The sequence below is a fragment of the Lipophrys pholis genome, assembly GCF_963383615.2.
Source record: "Lipophrys pholis genome assembly, chromosome: 3".
Taxonomy (NCBI): Eukaryota; Metazoa; Chordata; class Actinopteri; order Blenniiformes; family Blenniidae; genus Lipophrys; species Lipophrys pholis.
The window spans coordinates 201,650-215,564 of record NC_137627.1 but is presented as its reverse complement, the minus strand read 5'-3'; the positions used below and the strand labels follow the sequence as shown (position 1 = coordinate 215,564).

Genomic DNA, 13,915 nt, shown 5'->3' with positions numbered 1-13,915 from the left:
CAGTGAAGAGGTGCAGCCTGGTTTCCATGGTAACGGTTGAAGTAGCCGGTTACAAACTAGAGAAAAGGCATGTTCCTCTCCCAGGTTACCACCAGCTATCTTTAAAGTTACTCTACTGTACTGCAGTAGTCTTCAGTAAGGTGCACCTCCCAGCTCAGCACTAACATGTTGGTCCTCTTGGTTCCCCTCAGCTCTGATCCTGGAAGAAATCGCTATTGACTGCCACAATAAAGAGACAGAAGAGCGCCTCCTGCAGGAGGCTCACGACCTGCACCTGTCCTCACTGCAGCTGGCCAAGAAGGCTTTTGGAGAGTTCAACGTCCAGACGGCCAAACACTACGGCAACCTGGGACGCCTCTACCAGTCCATGAGGAAGTTCAAGGTCGGTACACCCTGTGTGTGTGTCCCCGCGTGTCCCAGTGTGTCCCAGTGTGTCCCAGTGTGTCCCCGCGTGTCCCCGCGTGTCCCCGCGTGTCCCCGCGTGTCCCCGCGTGTCCCCGGGTGTCCCCGCGTGTCACCGCGTGTCCCCGTGTGTCCCCGTGTGTCCCCGCGTGTCCCAGTGTGTCACCGCGTGTCCCAGTGTGTCCCAGTGTGTCCCAGTGTGTCCCCGTGTGTCCCCGTGTGTCACCGTGTGTCCCCGCGTGTCCCAGTGTGTCCCAGTGTGTCCCCGCGTGTCCCCGTGTGTCCCCGTGTGTGGCCTCATTTTACACCGGGGGAAATTAATTTTCGGTTACGTTGTCTTTTTTCCACCGATGATCGTCTTTGACGTCCGTCCACTCCTCACACCTCACAGCCAAGCCGGGGTTTAGAATCTCCCCACTCTGGAACCAGAGTTAATAAATGTTTTTGGGCTCCTGAAGCTCCGCCTCTTGTGGTTAATTGGACAGAAACCATGGTGTGGGCGGGGCCTCAGACAGAGGAGGTCAGGCAGAGCATCATTGAACTGCTGATGACAGTAACTAGTCCTGTTAGTAATTAGTCCTGTTAGTTAGTAGTAATTAGTAATGCTAGTAAATAGTAATTATTCCTGTAAGTAATTATTAATAATTAGTCCAGTTTGTAATTAGTAATTATTAGTTCTGTTAGTAATTAGTTCTGTTAGTAATTATTAGGAATTAGTAGTTATTAGTAATTAGTCCTATTAGGAATTAGTAATAATTAGTCCTCTTAGGAATTATTAGTAATTAGTCCTGTTAGTAATTATTAGTATTAGTTCTGTTAGTAATTAGTAGTAATTACTCATTTTAGTAATTAGTATTAATTAGTCCAATTAGTAATTATGTCAGAGATCTTCAAAACATTACAATCCTTCAAAAGCCATCAGTGTTACTGGTGTATGAGGTTATTAAAGCCTCTTTGTGATGTGAAACTAATATTTCTACTAATGTTTGTTTTTATTGATAGATGAATACATATATGTATGTCATATAGTGTATGCAAATTATATTATTATTAAAGACAGTAAATGTGTTTGTCAAGTACCATGTTGTTCCTTTAATAATGTTTGTGTGTTAAATATCAGTTACTATGACAACAAAGAATGAGAGGCTCAATTATAATTACACTTAATTAAAGACTCAGTTTAGTTGTACTTTCTCTCAGTGTAACACTGCCCCCTGCTGGTTTTCTACCAGAAGTCAGCGTCTATTTGCCATGGAAGCACCGGCCAGTAGCTCTGCAAAGGAGTTTATATGTTTATAGAGAGGCTGGTGGAGGTGACGTAGCGTCGACACAGAGGCTGATGGAGATGTAGCATCGACACATAGGCTGGTGGAGGTGACGTAGCGTCGACACGGGCTGATGGAGATGTAGCATCGACACAGGCTGGTGGAGGTGACTTAGAGACGACAGAGGCTGGTGGAGGTGACGTAGCGTCAACAGAGGCTGGTGGAGGTGATGTGGTGTCAATAGAAGCTGGTGGAGGTGACGCAGAATCGACACAGGCTGGTGGAGGTGACTTAGCGACGACAGAGGCTGGTGGAGGTGACGTAGCATCAACAGAGGCTGGTGGAGGTGACGTAGTGTCAATAGAAGCTGGTGGAGGTGACGCAGAATCGACACAGGCTGGTAGAGGTGACATAGCATCAACAGAGGCTGGTGGAGGTGACGTAGCATCAACAGAGGCTGGTGGAGGTGACGTAGTGTCAATAGAAGCTGGTGGAGGTGACGCAGAATCGACACAGGCTGGTAGAGGTGACATAGCATCAACAGAGGCTGGTGGAGGTGACGTAGCATCAACAGAGGCTGGTGGAGGTGACGTAGTGTCAATAGAAGCTGGTGGAGGTGACGCAGAATCGACACAGGCTGGTAGAGGTGACATAGCATCAACAGAGGCTGGTAGAGGTGACGTAGCGTCGACAGAGGCTGGTGGAGGTTGTTCACAGCAACACATCGTCTTTGCGTATTGTTTCTTATGGAGTATGAATTAGGCTTCATGGGATGTATTAAGTGTTTTTATCGGTACTCGGTAACATCAAGTAACTAAATGTTTGTACTGGTCCTCTGAAGCATGTAGTGAGTACACAGTGGCTCCTGCAGTAAAATCAGCTCTGTGTGTGTGTGTGTGTGTGTGTGTGTGTGTGTGTGTGTGTGTGTGTGTGTGTGTGTGTGTGTGTGTGTGTGTGTGTGTGTGTGTGTGTGTGTGTGTGTGTGTGTGTGTGTGTGTGTGTGTGTGTGTGTGTGTGTGTGTGTGTGTGTGTGTGTGTGTGTGTGTGTGTGTGTGTGTGTGTGTGTGTGTGTGTGTGTGTGTGTGTGTGTGTGTGTGTGTGTGTGTGTGTGTGTGTGTGTGTGTGTGTGTGTTGCAGGAGGCGGAGGAGATGCACATCAAGGCGATCCAGATCAAGGAGCAGCTGCTGGGCCACGAGGACTACGAGGTGGCTCTGTCTGTGGGTCACCTGGCGTCGCTCTACAACTATGATATGAACCAGTACGAGGACGCCGAGCGGCTCTACCTGCGCTCCATCGCCATTGGTCAGTGCCAGCGCCTGTACACACCTGCCTCCGCCTCTGGGCTCTCCTACTGCAGGAAGTTTGTTTTTCAAAACTTCTGTGGAGGTTCAGTGTGTGGATCAGTTCTCTTCCACTGGTTACAACACACACACACACACACACACACACACACACACACACACACACACACACACACACACACCTTTGCTGACACTGCAGTCTGCTGTTCATTAGAGATGCACTGATACGTCTGTTTAAAGGACAAGTACCTGGATTAACATACCAGGATATCTCTGTTACCTGGATTAACATACCAGGATATCTCTGTTACCTGGATTAACATACCAGGATATCTCTGTTACCTGGATTAACACACCAGGATATCTCTGTTACCTGGATTAACATACCAGGATATCTCTGTTACCTGGATTAACAAACCAGGATATCTCTGTTACCTGGATTAACATACCAGGATATCTTTGTTACCAGGATTAACTAACCCAGACATTCTGGATCCTGATCAGCATTAACAGGAAGCAGGTTATCAACTCACTAGTTCAACCAGAGTTTCCCTCCAGGATCAGAGCATTCACCTGAAAGGGGCGGAGCTTGCAGCGTGTGACCAATCACAGAGGGAGAAACCCTGCAGAGCAGCTGACTCTACCATAGAGGAGCAGTTAATCTCTGAGATTATGAAGAATTCCAACCCATCCAGCAGCTCAAAGCAACACTGCTGCTGCAGCCAGAACCAGAACCTTCCTGACTAGTTAATGCTGACTTGGTGAGATTAGAGCAGATTAATTCATGGGACAATAGAAACTTTATTCCAGCAGAACGGTTCCAGGCAGAGCTTCCTCACTGCTCTTCTTTTACTTTACATTTTACATCCACTGGTTCTGAGGGGGAGGTTACCTGGATTAGAGAAAACCAGAGTTAATCCTGAAGTTACCTGGATAAGAGAAAACCAGAGTTAATCCTGAAGTTACCTGGATTAGAGAAAACCAGAGTTAATCCTGAAGTTACCTGGATAAAAGAAAACCAGAGTTAATCCTGAAGTTACCTGGATAAGAGAAAACCAGAGTTAATCCTGAAGCGCGTGTTGACTGGCTGCAGTAGCTGTTAATCATGACCATAGCATAGCTAAAGTGATAGCATAGCTAAAGTGATAGCATAGCATAGCTAAAGTGATAGCATAGCTAAAGCGATAGCATAGTGGTCCTTTGCTCACTTGTAAAATAGAAAAAACACAGGCTCATCTGTAAATCACATGGGGGGGGTCAAAGGTTCTGTAAATCACATGGGGGGGGGTCAAAGGTTCTGTATATCACATGGGGGGGGTCAAAGGTTCTGTAAATCACATGGGGGGGGGTCAAAGGTTCTGTATATCACATGGGGGGGGGGTCAAAGGTTCTGTAAATCACATGGGGGGGGGGGTGGTCAAAGGTTCTGTATATCACATGGGGGGGGGGTCAAAGGTTCTGTAAATCACATGGGGGGGGGTCAAAGGTTCTGTATATCACATGGGGGGGGGTCAAAGGTTCTGTATATCACATGGGGGGGGGGGGGGGTCAAAGGTTCTAGTATTCCTGTTCGCGGCTGACTGCTAGTGTGTTGGGTTTATCTTAGCCTCCTGTGTTTTGGGGTGCGCCCCCTTGTGGAGTTCAGCACCAACAACATGCATGTTCTATCAAGTGGAGGTGATTTCTGGCTTTAGTTTGCAGTCTTTGTTTAGCTCTTTGAGTTTGGAGCTGTAACTTCCTCGTTGTGCACGGTGGAGCAGCGGTCGGTGCTCTGGCCTCAGTGGTCATGGGATCAAACGCTGTGCTGGGATCAGAACAGGACCGAGCGGGTTGGACTGGATGAATGGATGAGGGGAGCTCGCTGGGCTCCAGGCCTGGCTGACTTTGTGAGGTGTGGTGTGTCCACAGGGAAGAAGCTGTTTGGAGAGGGCTACAGCGGGCTGGAGTACGACTACAGAGGCCTCATCAAGCTCTACAACTCGGTGGGAAACTACGAGAAGGTGTTTGAGTACCACAACGTGCTGTCCAACTGGAACCGGCTGAGGGACCGGCAGTTCGCCGTGGCAGACGCCCTGGAGGACGTCAACACCACGCCCCAGCAGACCCAGGAGGTGGTGCGAGCTTTCCTATTGGCTCAGAGCCTCGGCCCCACCCGCCCCTGTCTGGGCTGATTCATGAGGGAAGAAGAAGAAAAAATAAAAACGACTTGTGGGTTTAAACATGGTAAAGACATGGAGACAAGCCCAAAGGTGGTGCAGAGCATCAGGCCGGTGGACTGGATCAGTCACTGCACACACACACACACACACACACACACACACACACACACATAGAGAAGACACCATCAGCAACCCGCCCCCCCCCCCCCCCCCAACTTGCCTTCATCTTTTTTTTGGAATCAGAGAAACCTTTTTTGCCCCCCCCCCCTCATCTTTTGCTTTTTTCATTCAAATGGTAGCTCTGGAACAGCCCCCCCCCCCCCCCCCACACACTCACTCACACACATGTACACATGACTCCTTCAGCCCCCCGCCGGGTGGGCAATGGGGCGACAGTGGCCTGGTGTGGTACATTGTACAGTGACATAGATTGTACACAGGGGGGCGTGGTGTTGAACTGCTGGGGGGTGGGGGTGGGGGGGGGGGGTACACACAAGCTTCACAGCTCGTCTTCAATTCATTTTATCTTGTTTTTTTTCAGCGTAGTACTGACATAGTATAATTAAAATGCCAATAATTTATATGCAAACATGGACGTTGATTGATCTTTTTGAGAGTGGGGGGTGGGAGTGAGGGTGGGGGTGAGGGTGGGGGTGGGGTGGGGGTGATGGGGCGGGGGCATTTTTTCCTTTCTTCATTGACGGCCAACAGTGTGTGTTGGCTCTCCTCCACCTGAAACATCCACCCACACTCAGTTTGCTCTTCTCCATCCAGGTTGGTAGAACAACTTGAACAACCTCACAGAGTGGAACCTTTTATCTAGAGCAGCAGTGGAACCTTTTATCTAGAGCAGCAGTGGAACCTTTTATCTAGAGCAGCAGCGGAACCTTTTATCTAGAGCAGCAGTGGAACATTTTATCCAGAGCAACAGTGGAGCCGTTTATCCAGAGCAGCAGTGGAACCTTTTATCCAGAGCAGCAGTGGAACCTTTTATCCAGAGCAGCAGTGGAACCTTTTATCTCGAGCAGCAGTGGAACCTTTTATCCAGAGCAGCAGTGGAACCTTTTATCTCGAGCAGCAGTGGAACCTTTTATCCAGAGCAGCAGTGGAACCTTTTATCTCGAGCAGCAGTGGAACCTTTTATCCAGAGCAGCAGTGGAACCTTTTATCCAGAGCAGCAGTGGAACCTTTTATCCAGAGCAGCAGTGGACCCTCCAGCGTGCTGTCACTCTAAATCTTTCTCTCATTACAACAGTTCCAGGACCTGCTGTTACTTGTACTGACCACAATAAAGTTCTCATGAAGATCACTGGAGCCTCTGCCGGCCAGTTTGATCTGGTTCCAGTTTGTAATAGATTACTGCAGCCTTTATTCCAAACTACTGACGTCTCCAAAGACGGGAGACGTGAACGCTGTACGAGTCTGAACAGTGAGGAGGAACAGGACACACGAGTGTGAGGCTGTCCAGCTCTCCTGAGGAGCTGCTGGAAGGGGTGGAGGAGGAGGAGGAGGAGGAGCTGCTGGAAGGGGTGGAGCAGGAGGAGGAGGAGCTGCTGGAAGGGGTGGAGGAGGAGGAGGAGCTGCTGGAAGGGGTGGAGGAGGAGGAGGAGCTGCTGGAAGGGGTGGAGGAGGAGGAGGAGGAGGAGCTGCTGGAAGGGGTGGAGGAGCAGGAGGAGGAGGAGCTGCTGGAAGGGGTGGAGGAGGAGGAGGAGGAGCTGCTGGAAGGGGTGGAGGAGCAGGAGGAGGAGGAGCTGCTGGAAGGGGTGGAGGAGCAGGAGGAGGAGGAGCTGCTGGAAGGGGTGGAGGAGGAGGAGGAGGAGGAGCTGCTGGAAGGGGTGGAGGAGCAGGAGGAGGAGGAGCTGCAGGAAGGGGTGGAGGAGCAGGAGGAGCAGGAGGAAGAGCAGCTGAAAGAGGAGGAGGAGGTGCAGCCTTCATCACCTCAGCAGGGAGCCGGCGGCCATTAACAGAGTCCCTGGAGTCTGCAGCTGCCACGGTGCCACCATGACACAGGGACCCGAACCCGAACCCTCGAGCCAGACTGGGAGGACGTGCAGCCCGCTGACCACCCACAGTCCACCCACAACGCAGCATCTCTCACACACACACACACACACACACACACACACACACACACACACACACCTACTTAAGCTCATTATTCCAGATCAAACCTCGTGGAGTGAAACAGACTGGGAACAAATCAAGACTCAGAACTAAAACATAAAACGCTCAGTGACCAGGGTTTAATTTATTATGTCAAAAGGTTTGCATATATTGTGACACCAGATGGCTGAAGCTCCTCCAGGCTGAAGCTCCTCCAGGCTGAAGTTCCTCCAGGCTCCAGGCTGAAGCTCCTCCAGGTTGAAGCTCCTCCAGGCTGAAGTTCCTCCAGGTTCCAGGCTGAAGCTCCTCCAGGCTGAAGTTCCTCCAGGTTCCAGGCTGAAGTTCCTCCAGGCTCCAGGCTGAAGCTCCTCCAGGTTGAAGCTCCTCCAGGCTGAAGCTCCTCCAGGTTCAAGCTCCTCCAGGTTCAAGCTCCTCCAGGCTGAAGTTCCTCCAGGCTCCAGGCTGAAGCTCCTCCAGGCTGAAGTTCCTCCAGGCTGAAGTTCCTCCAGGCTGAAGCTCCTCCAGGCTGAAGTTCCTCCAGGCTCCAGGCTGAAGCTCCTCCAGGTTCAAGCTCCTCCAGGTTCAAGCTCCTCCAGGCTGAAGTTCCTCCAGGCTCCAGGCTGACGCTCCTCCAGGCTGACGCTCCTCCAGGCTGAAGTTCCTCCAGGCTCCAGGCTGAAGTTCCTCCAGGCTGACGCCCCATCAAACCCCCGGGGTCTCACCGCCCAGGAGGATGGAGAACAGGTGGGGGCGGCCTCTTTAATCTTTCTGACAGCAAACGGACGTGACGATACCGCCGCGCGCACAAAACGTCAGGAAATCCGACCCGTTACAGGTACAACTGTAGACATGTATTCACCTATAAACATTAATAAAATACATAAGTAGGATCATAGGTGCATCACGTATCTCTGCGCTCCGGGGCTGACCGACCGTCCTCAGAGGAACATCTCTCCTCACAATCACCATCAGCAAATACTGTAGGGACAGAGATAAGCCCTCAGTGATGGTGTATTTTTGAAGTCATTCCCTTGCCCCCCCTCCCTCCCTCCCTCCCTCCCTCCAGTGCGGTCCGTCCCCCCACCACGGAAGCAGTGTGTTAAGAGGCACTGATATGTTGTGTACTCGTGTTGTGTGTGATGTTACTGTGTTGTTTGAGATGCAGTACATGATATTCACCACTGTGGGGCGCAGGTATGTTGTGTCATTCACATCTCTGTTATAGACACGCCCAGTCGGGTTCTATCAGTTCCAGCTCGATATTAAGTTTTTTATTTACTTTTTTTTAATACCCTTTTCGTCAACTTCTAATATAGATCTGATTGGTCAGGAGGCGGGGCTTTGACCTCTTATCGAGAACATAACCTGCTCCAGAGCAGGTTAGACTTTCAGGTCAGTTACCAGGTGATTTATCCTGGTGGGAAGTGAGCGAGAGTCGTAGTACAGAAAACCAGAGTTAATCCTGAAGTTACCTAGATAGCAGAAAACCAGAGTTAATCCTGAAGTTACCTAGATAGCAGAAAACCAGAATAAATCCTGAAGTTACCTAGATAGCAGAAAATGCAGCTTCGTAGTACAGGCCTCTGCTTTAGAGTGATTGAAGAAACGTTTATATTTACTTGCCGCTCAGTAAAGCAGCAGGGGCCTTGTGCGGTTCCTTCTCAGTGTGGACCCAGTGTGGACCCAGTGTGGACCCAGTGTGGACCCAGTGTGGACGCAGTGTGGTGAGGGTCTCCTCTGGTCTGACTGCAGGAGGGAGGGAGGGACTGACCTCAGGACGGGGGTGGGGAGGGGCTCACAGCAGGACCTGCTGCTCGTTGACCACAGTGGCTGCAGAACCAGAGTCGCCAAACACACTAGAAAGTCGCCAATAACACCAGAGTCACCAGATTTCTCACTCGTCGCTTTTCACAAAAAACCTCCCCAATAGGAACCAAGTTGGTAACAGTGCTTGCCCCGCTCTGAGGGGGGCGCTCACCAGCCACCTCACCTTGGGCCAGGGTGTTGCACACTATGCATGTAAATCTTTTGTAAGAAAAGACACACAAATAAACAAACAATAAGTGAGCGTAACAACACGGAGCTGTAACATGTAACCAGGGCAACACATAAACAAAGTGATGAGCATTTCCCATGATCCTTTGCGCCCCCCCCCCCCCCCCCCCACTACACAGTGGCTCATATTGACGCGTTTATTGACAACATCAACATTTTTCACAATTACACATTTAAATCATATATAATATGTAATATTGCTGTACAGGCAGAACATTTCCTAAAAAATGTAATGAAATAGTTTTCAGCAAACTGCATCAGGTTCCTGTTCTGTCCATCCTACATGACCCCAGGTTCCTGTTCTGTCCATCCTACATGACCCCAGGTTCCTGTTCTGTCCATCCTACATGACCCCAGGTTCCTGTTCTGTCCATCCTACATGACCCCAGGTTCCTGTTCTGTCCATCCTACATGACCCCAGGTTCCTGTTCTGTCCATCCTACATGACCCCAGGTTCCTGTTCTGTCCATCCTACATGACCCCAGGTTCCTGTTCTGTCATCCTACATGACCCCAGGTTCCTGTTCTGTCCATCCTACATGACCCCAGGTTCCTGTTCTGTCCATCCTACATGACCCCAGGTTCCTCTGGGTCCATTTTCAAATAGATTCACTGAAGCTTTTTGTCACAATTACCTGCTTAAATGACATTATGATTATTATTATTATTTTGTATTCGTGTTTTGTTTTGTCTAGTTATGTTTTGTATGTGTTCACTTTGTGGTTCTGTATTATGAAATGATAAAAATGATTGATTGATCGTGTACGCCACTGAATATTATGTCTTTGTCCATATTTGTATGAGAGACTGACAGCAGGTCAACAAAGTCAGGACCGGCACATATTATTGTCCTACTTAAAGCACTGCAGACAATGAAATGATTTTATTATAGTAAAATAAGAAGTATAAAATGAACGGCCCATATATCCACAGTTGAGCTGAGCAGTAACGGCTTGGCAGAGCAGTGATCTTAACAACACAACACACTTTATTTACAAGGAGAACAAAAGCCATGGTTCCACCGCAGAGCGGAGGGTTCAAATGTAGGCGGGGCAGATATGTGACGTAACAGTGACCTCAGCCGGGCCACAGACCTGGACCTTATGACTCCTGTTGTTGTTTACATCCTCCGCTCTGCTCTCGTTCTTTGCTTATCTTATTATTTTTTGCAGCCACAGAGCTGCAGCTGAACTTCCGTGTTGGTTCCCAGAGAGCGAACGTTGCCCCGGTGACGCGTCACAAAGCCGGTCGGTGCCGGTGTCGCGCTGCTGGTTGTGACAGCTGCACCTTCCGCATGGAGGCAGAGGTCGTGGACCGCGATGCCAGGACAGACCCCGGGGCTCGGGGCTCGGACCAGCTCCGGCGTCCCAGCACACCGGCAGATTCCAGCGTTGGGGAACTGGAGCTCCGGCACGGCACGCGGCGGTTCACGCAACGGAGCACCGCCCAGCAACACCTTCCTAAAGGAGTGAGGAGGCTTCCTAAAGGAGTTAGGAAAGGAGTTAGGAGGCTTCCTAAAGGAGTTAGGAAAGGAGTTAGGAGGCTTCCTAAAGGAGTTAGGAGGCTTCCTAAAGGAGTTAGGAAAGGTGTTAGGAGGCTTCCTAAAGGAGTTAGGAGGCTTCCTAAATTCAATTCAATTCAGTTTTATTTGTAAAGTTCTAAATCACACCAACAAACATCTCAGAGCCTCTTACAATGATAGAGAACAACAGAACCCAACTAAACCTTCCAGAACCTCTTACAATGATAGAGAACAACAGAACCCAACTAAACCTTCCAGAACCTCTTACAATGATAGAGAACAACAGAACCCAACTAAACCTTCCAGAACCTCTTACAATGATAGAGAACAACAGAACCCAACTAAACCTTCCAGAGCAGCAGATGGAACAAGCAACAGTGGAAACCAGGAAGAAGTCCCTCTCAGGAAGACAGGGGGCGGAGCCTAGACTCTGGAAGGGGGGGGCATCCACCTTGACCGGTTGGAGGGAGAAGTACATGGGATAGGACAGGGAGAGAGAGGAATAGAAGAGAGAGAGAGAGGAATAGAAGAGGGAGAGAGAGAGGAATAGAAGAGGGAGAGAGAGAGGAATAGAAGAGGGAGAGAGAGAGGAATAGAAGAGAGGGAGAGAGAGGAATAGAAGAGGGAGAGAGAGAGGAATAGAAGAGGGAGAGAGAGAGGAATAGAAGAGGGAGAGAGAGAGGAATAGAAGAGAGGGAGAGAGAGGAATAGAAGAGAGAGAGAGAGAGAGAGAGAGGAATAGAAGAGGGAGAGAGAGAGAGAGAGGAATAGAAGAGGGAGAGAGAGAGGAATAGAAGAGAGAGAGAGAGAGAGGAATAGAAGAGCGAGGGAGAGAGAGAGGAATAGAAGAGAGAGAGAGAGAGGAATAGAAGAGGGAGAGAGAGGAATAGAAGAGAGAGAGAGAGGAATAGAAGAGAGAGAGAGAGAGGAATAGAAGAGGGAGAGAGAGGAATAGAAGAGAGAGAGAGAGAGGAATAGAAGAGGGAGAGAGAGAGGAATAGAAGAGGGAGAGAGAGAGGAATAGAAGAGAGAGAGAGAGAGGAATAGAAGAGGGAGAGAGAGAGGAATAGAAGAGAGAGAGAGAGAGGAATAGAAGAGAGAGAGAGAGGAATAGAAGAGGGAGAGAGAGAGGAATAGAAGAGAGAGAGAGAGAGGAATAGAAGAGGGAGAGAGAGAGGAATAGAAGAGAGAGAGAGAGGAATAGAAGAGAGGGAGAGAGAGGAATAGAAGAGATAGAGAGAGAGGAATAGAAGAGAGAGAGAGAGAGGAATAGAAGAGGGAGAGAGAGAGGAATAGAAGAGAGAGAGAGAGAAATAGAAGAGGGAGAGAGAGAGGAATAGAAGAGAGAGAGAGAGGAATAGAAGAGAGAGAGAGAGAGGAATAGAAGAGAGAGAGAGAGAGGAATAGAAGAGAGGGAGAGAGAGGAATAGAAGAGAGGGAGAGAGAGAGAGAGAGAGAGAGAGAGAGAGAGAGAGGAATAGAAGAGAGAGAGAGAGAGAGAGAGAGAGAGAGAGAGAGAGAGAGGAATAGAAGAGAGGGAGAGAGAGAGAGAGAGAGAGAGAGAGAGAGAGGAATAGAAGAGAGAGAGAGAGAGAGAGGAATAGAAGAGAGAGAGAGAGAGAGAGAGAGAGAGAGAGAGAGGAATAGAAGAGAGAGAGAGAGAGAGAGGAATAGAAGAGAGAGAGAGAGGGAGAGAGAGAGGGAGAGAGAGAGAGAGAGAGGCAGACAGGCCAGATAAGTACAAATACTAAGAAAAGTCTATGATGAGCGTTGGTCTGATGATGAACCAATCTCAGTCTGGAGTTTAAGGGCCGTGCTGTGGGGGGGTCCCGGTGCTGTGGGGGGGTCCTGGTGCTGTGGGGGGGTCCCGGTGCTGTGGGGGGGGTCCCGGTGCTGTGGTGGGGTCCTGGTGCTGTGGTGGGGTCATTAGAGGTTCCTAAGAAGGTTCTAAAGGAAGCATCAGTGGTTCCTAGGCTAAAGGAGGTTCTAAAGGAAGCATCAGTGGTTCCTAGGCTAAAGGAGGTTCTAAAGGAAGCATCAGTGGTTCCTAGGCTAAAGGAGGTTCTAAAGGAAGCATCAGTGGTTCGTAGGCTAAAGGAGGTTCTAAAGGAAGCATCAGTGGTTCCTAAGGTAAAGAAGGTTCTAAAGGAAGCATCAGTGGTTCCTAGGCTAAAGGAGGTTCTAAAAGAAGCATCAGTGGTTCCTAGGCTAAAGGAGGTTCTAAAGGAAGCATCAGTGGTTCCTAGGCTAAAGGAGGTTCTAAAGGAAGCATCAGTGGTTCCTAGGCTAAAGGAGGTTCTAAAGGAAGCATCAGTGGTTCCTAGGTTAAAGGAGGTTCTAAAGGAAGCATCAGTGGTTCCTAGGTTAAAGGAGGTTCTAAAGGAAGCAAGGAGCCTCTTTGCTTATTGAGAATTCAGACGGTCCTCATCATGGCCGCCACACAAAACCCTTCCGTGGTGAAGGAGTGATAGAGGAGGAGACAGGGGGGACAGTTTGGACGGACCCCTGGTCTCCGTCCTGCCTTGCGTCTGCTCTTTAGGGACCAACATGAAATTTGCACAGCAAAAAACTAAACATAAAAACCAACCAGTGCAAAGCTGAATGTGTTACCAACAGAGGATTCATACAGATGAAAATATTGAGGACTTGTAGTAAATCACTGACCAATCAAAACCGGACCCGTTCCATGGTCCTGAGTACCCCTTGGCGGAAAAGCGTCCAGCTTTGGAGCGGTATTTTCCAGAAAATCCCAAATTCTTACGGTGGAAACCCGGATCGTACCAGACTATACCAGTCCATTCCCGCACTTTTTGTGCGGTGGAAACACGCCTTAATATTATTTGTAGTACTTGGGAAAGAACCAGGTTCTAGTTATGGTCCAGGACCAGACTTAGCACCAGTTCTTTGTCTTTCCACCTTTGACTTGCACTATCTGTAAGCCATAATCAGCAACATTTCAAGAAATAAAGGCTTGAAATGTTTCACTCTGTGTCATGAGCCGAGATTATATATGGTTTGACTTTCTGAAATGACTGACAACAAATGTTTGAACTTTTTCATGATATTCTCATTTTTTGAGACGTTCCTGTCGATATGAAAGGAAACGGG

The 13,915-nt window shown here is 49.2% G+C and overlaps 1 protein-coding gene across 1 annotated transcript in view; it reads left to right on the top strand.

Annotated features, from left to right (window-relative positions):
* appbp2 (amyloid beta precursor protein (cytoplasmic tail) binding protein 2) overlaps nt 1-6,437 on the top strand; it is a 34,639-nt gene extending 28,202 nt beyond the window's left edge. Inside the window, exons 11-13 of the mRNA XM_080459153.1 lie at nt 192-382; nt 2,805-2,970; nt 4,878-6,437. Of these exons, the coding sequence (XP_080315279.1) occupies nt 192-382; nt 2,805-2,970; nt 4,878-5,140 (620 nt within the window). The 3' untranslated portion in view covers nt 5,141-6,437. The remainder of the gene's footprint in view (nt 1-191; nt 383-2,804; nt 2,971-4,877) is intronic.
* The last annotated feature ends 7,478 nt before the right edge of the window (nt 6,438-13,915 follow it).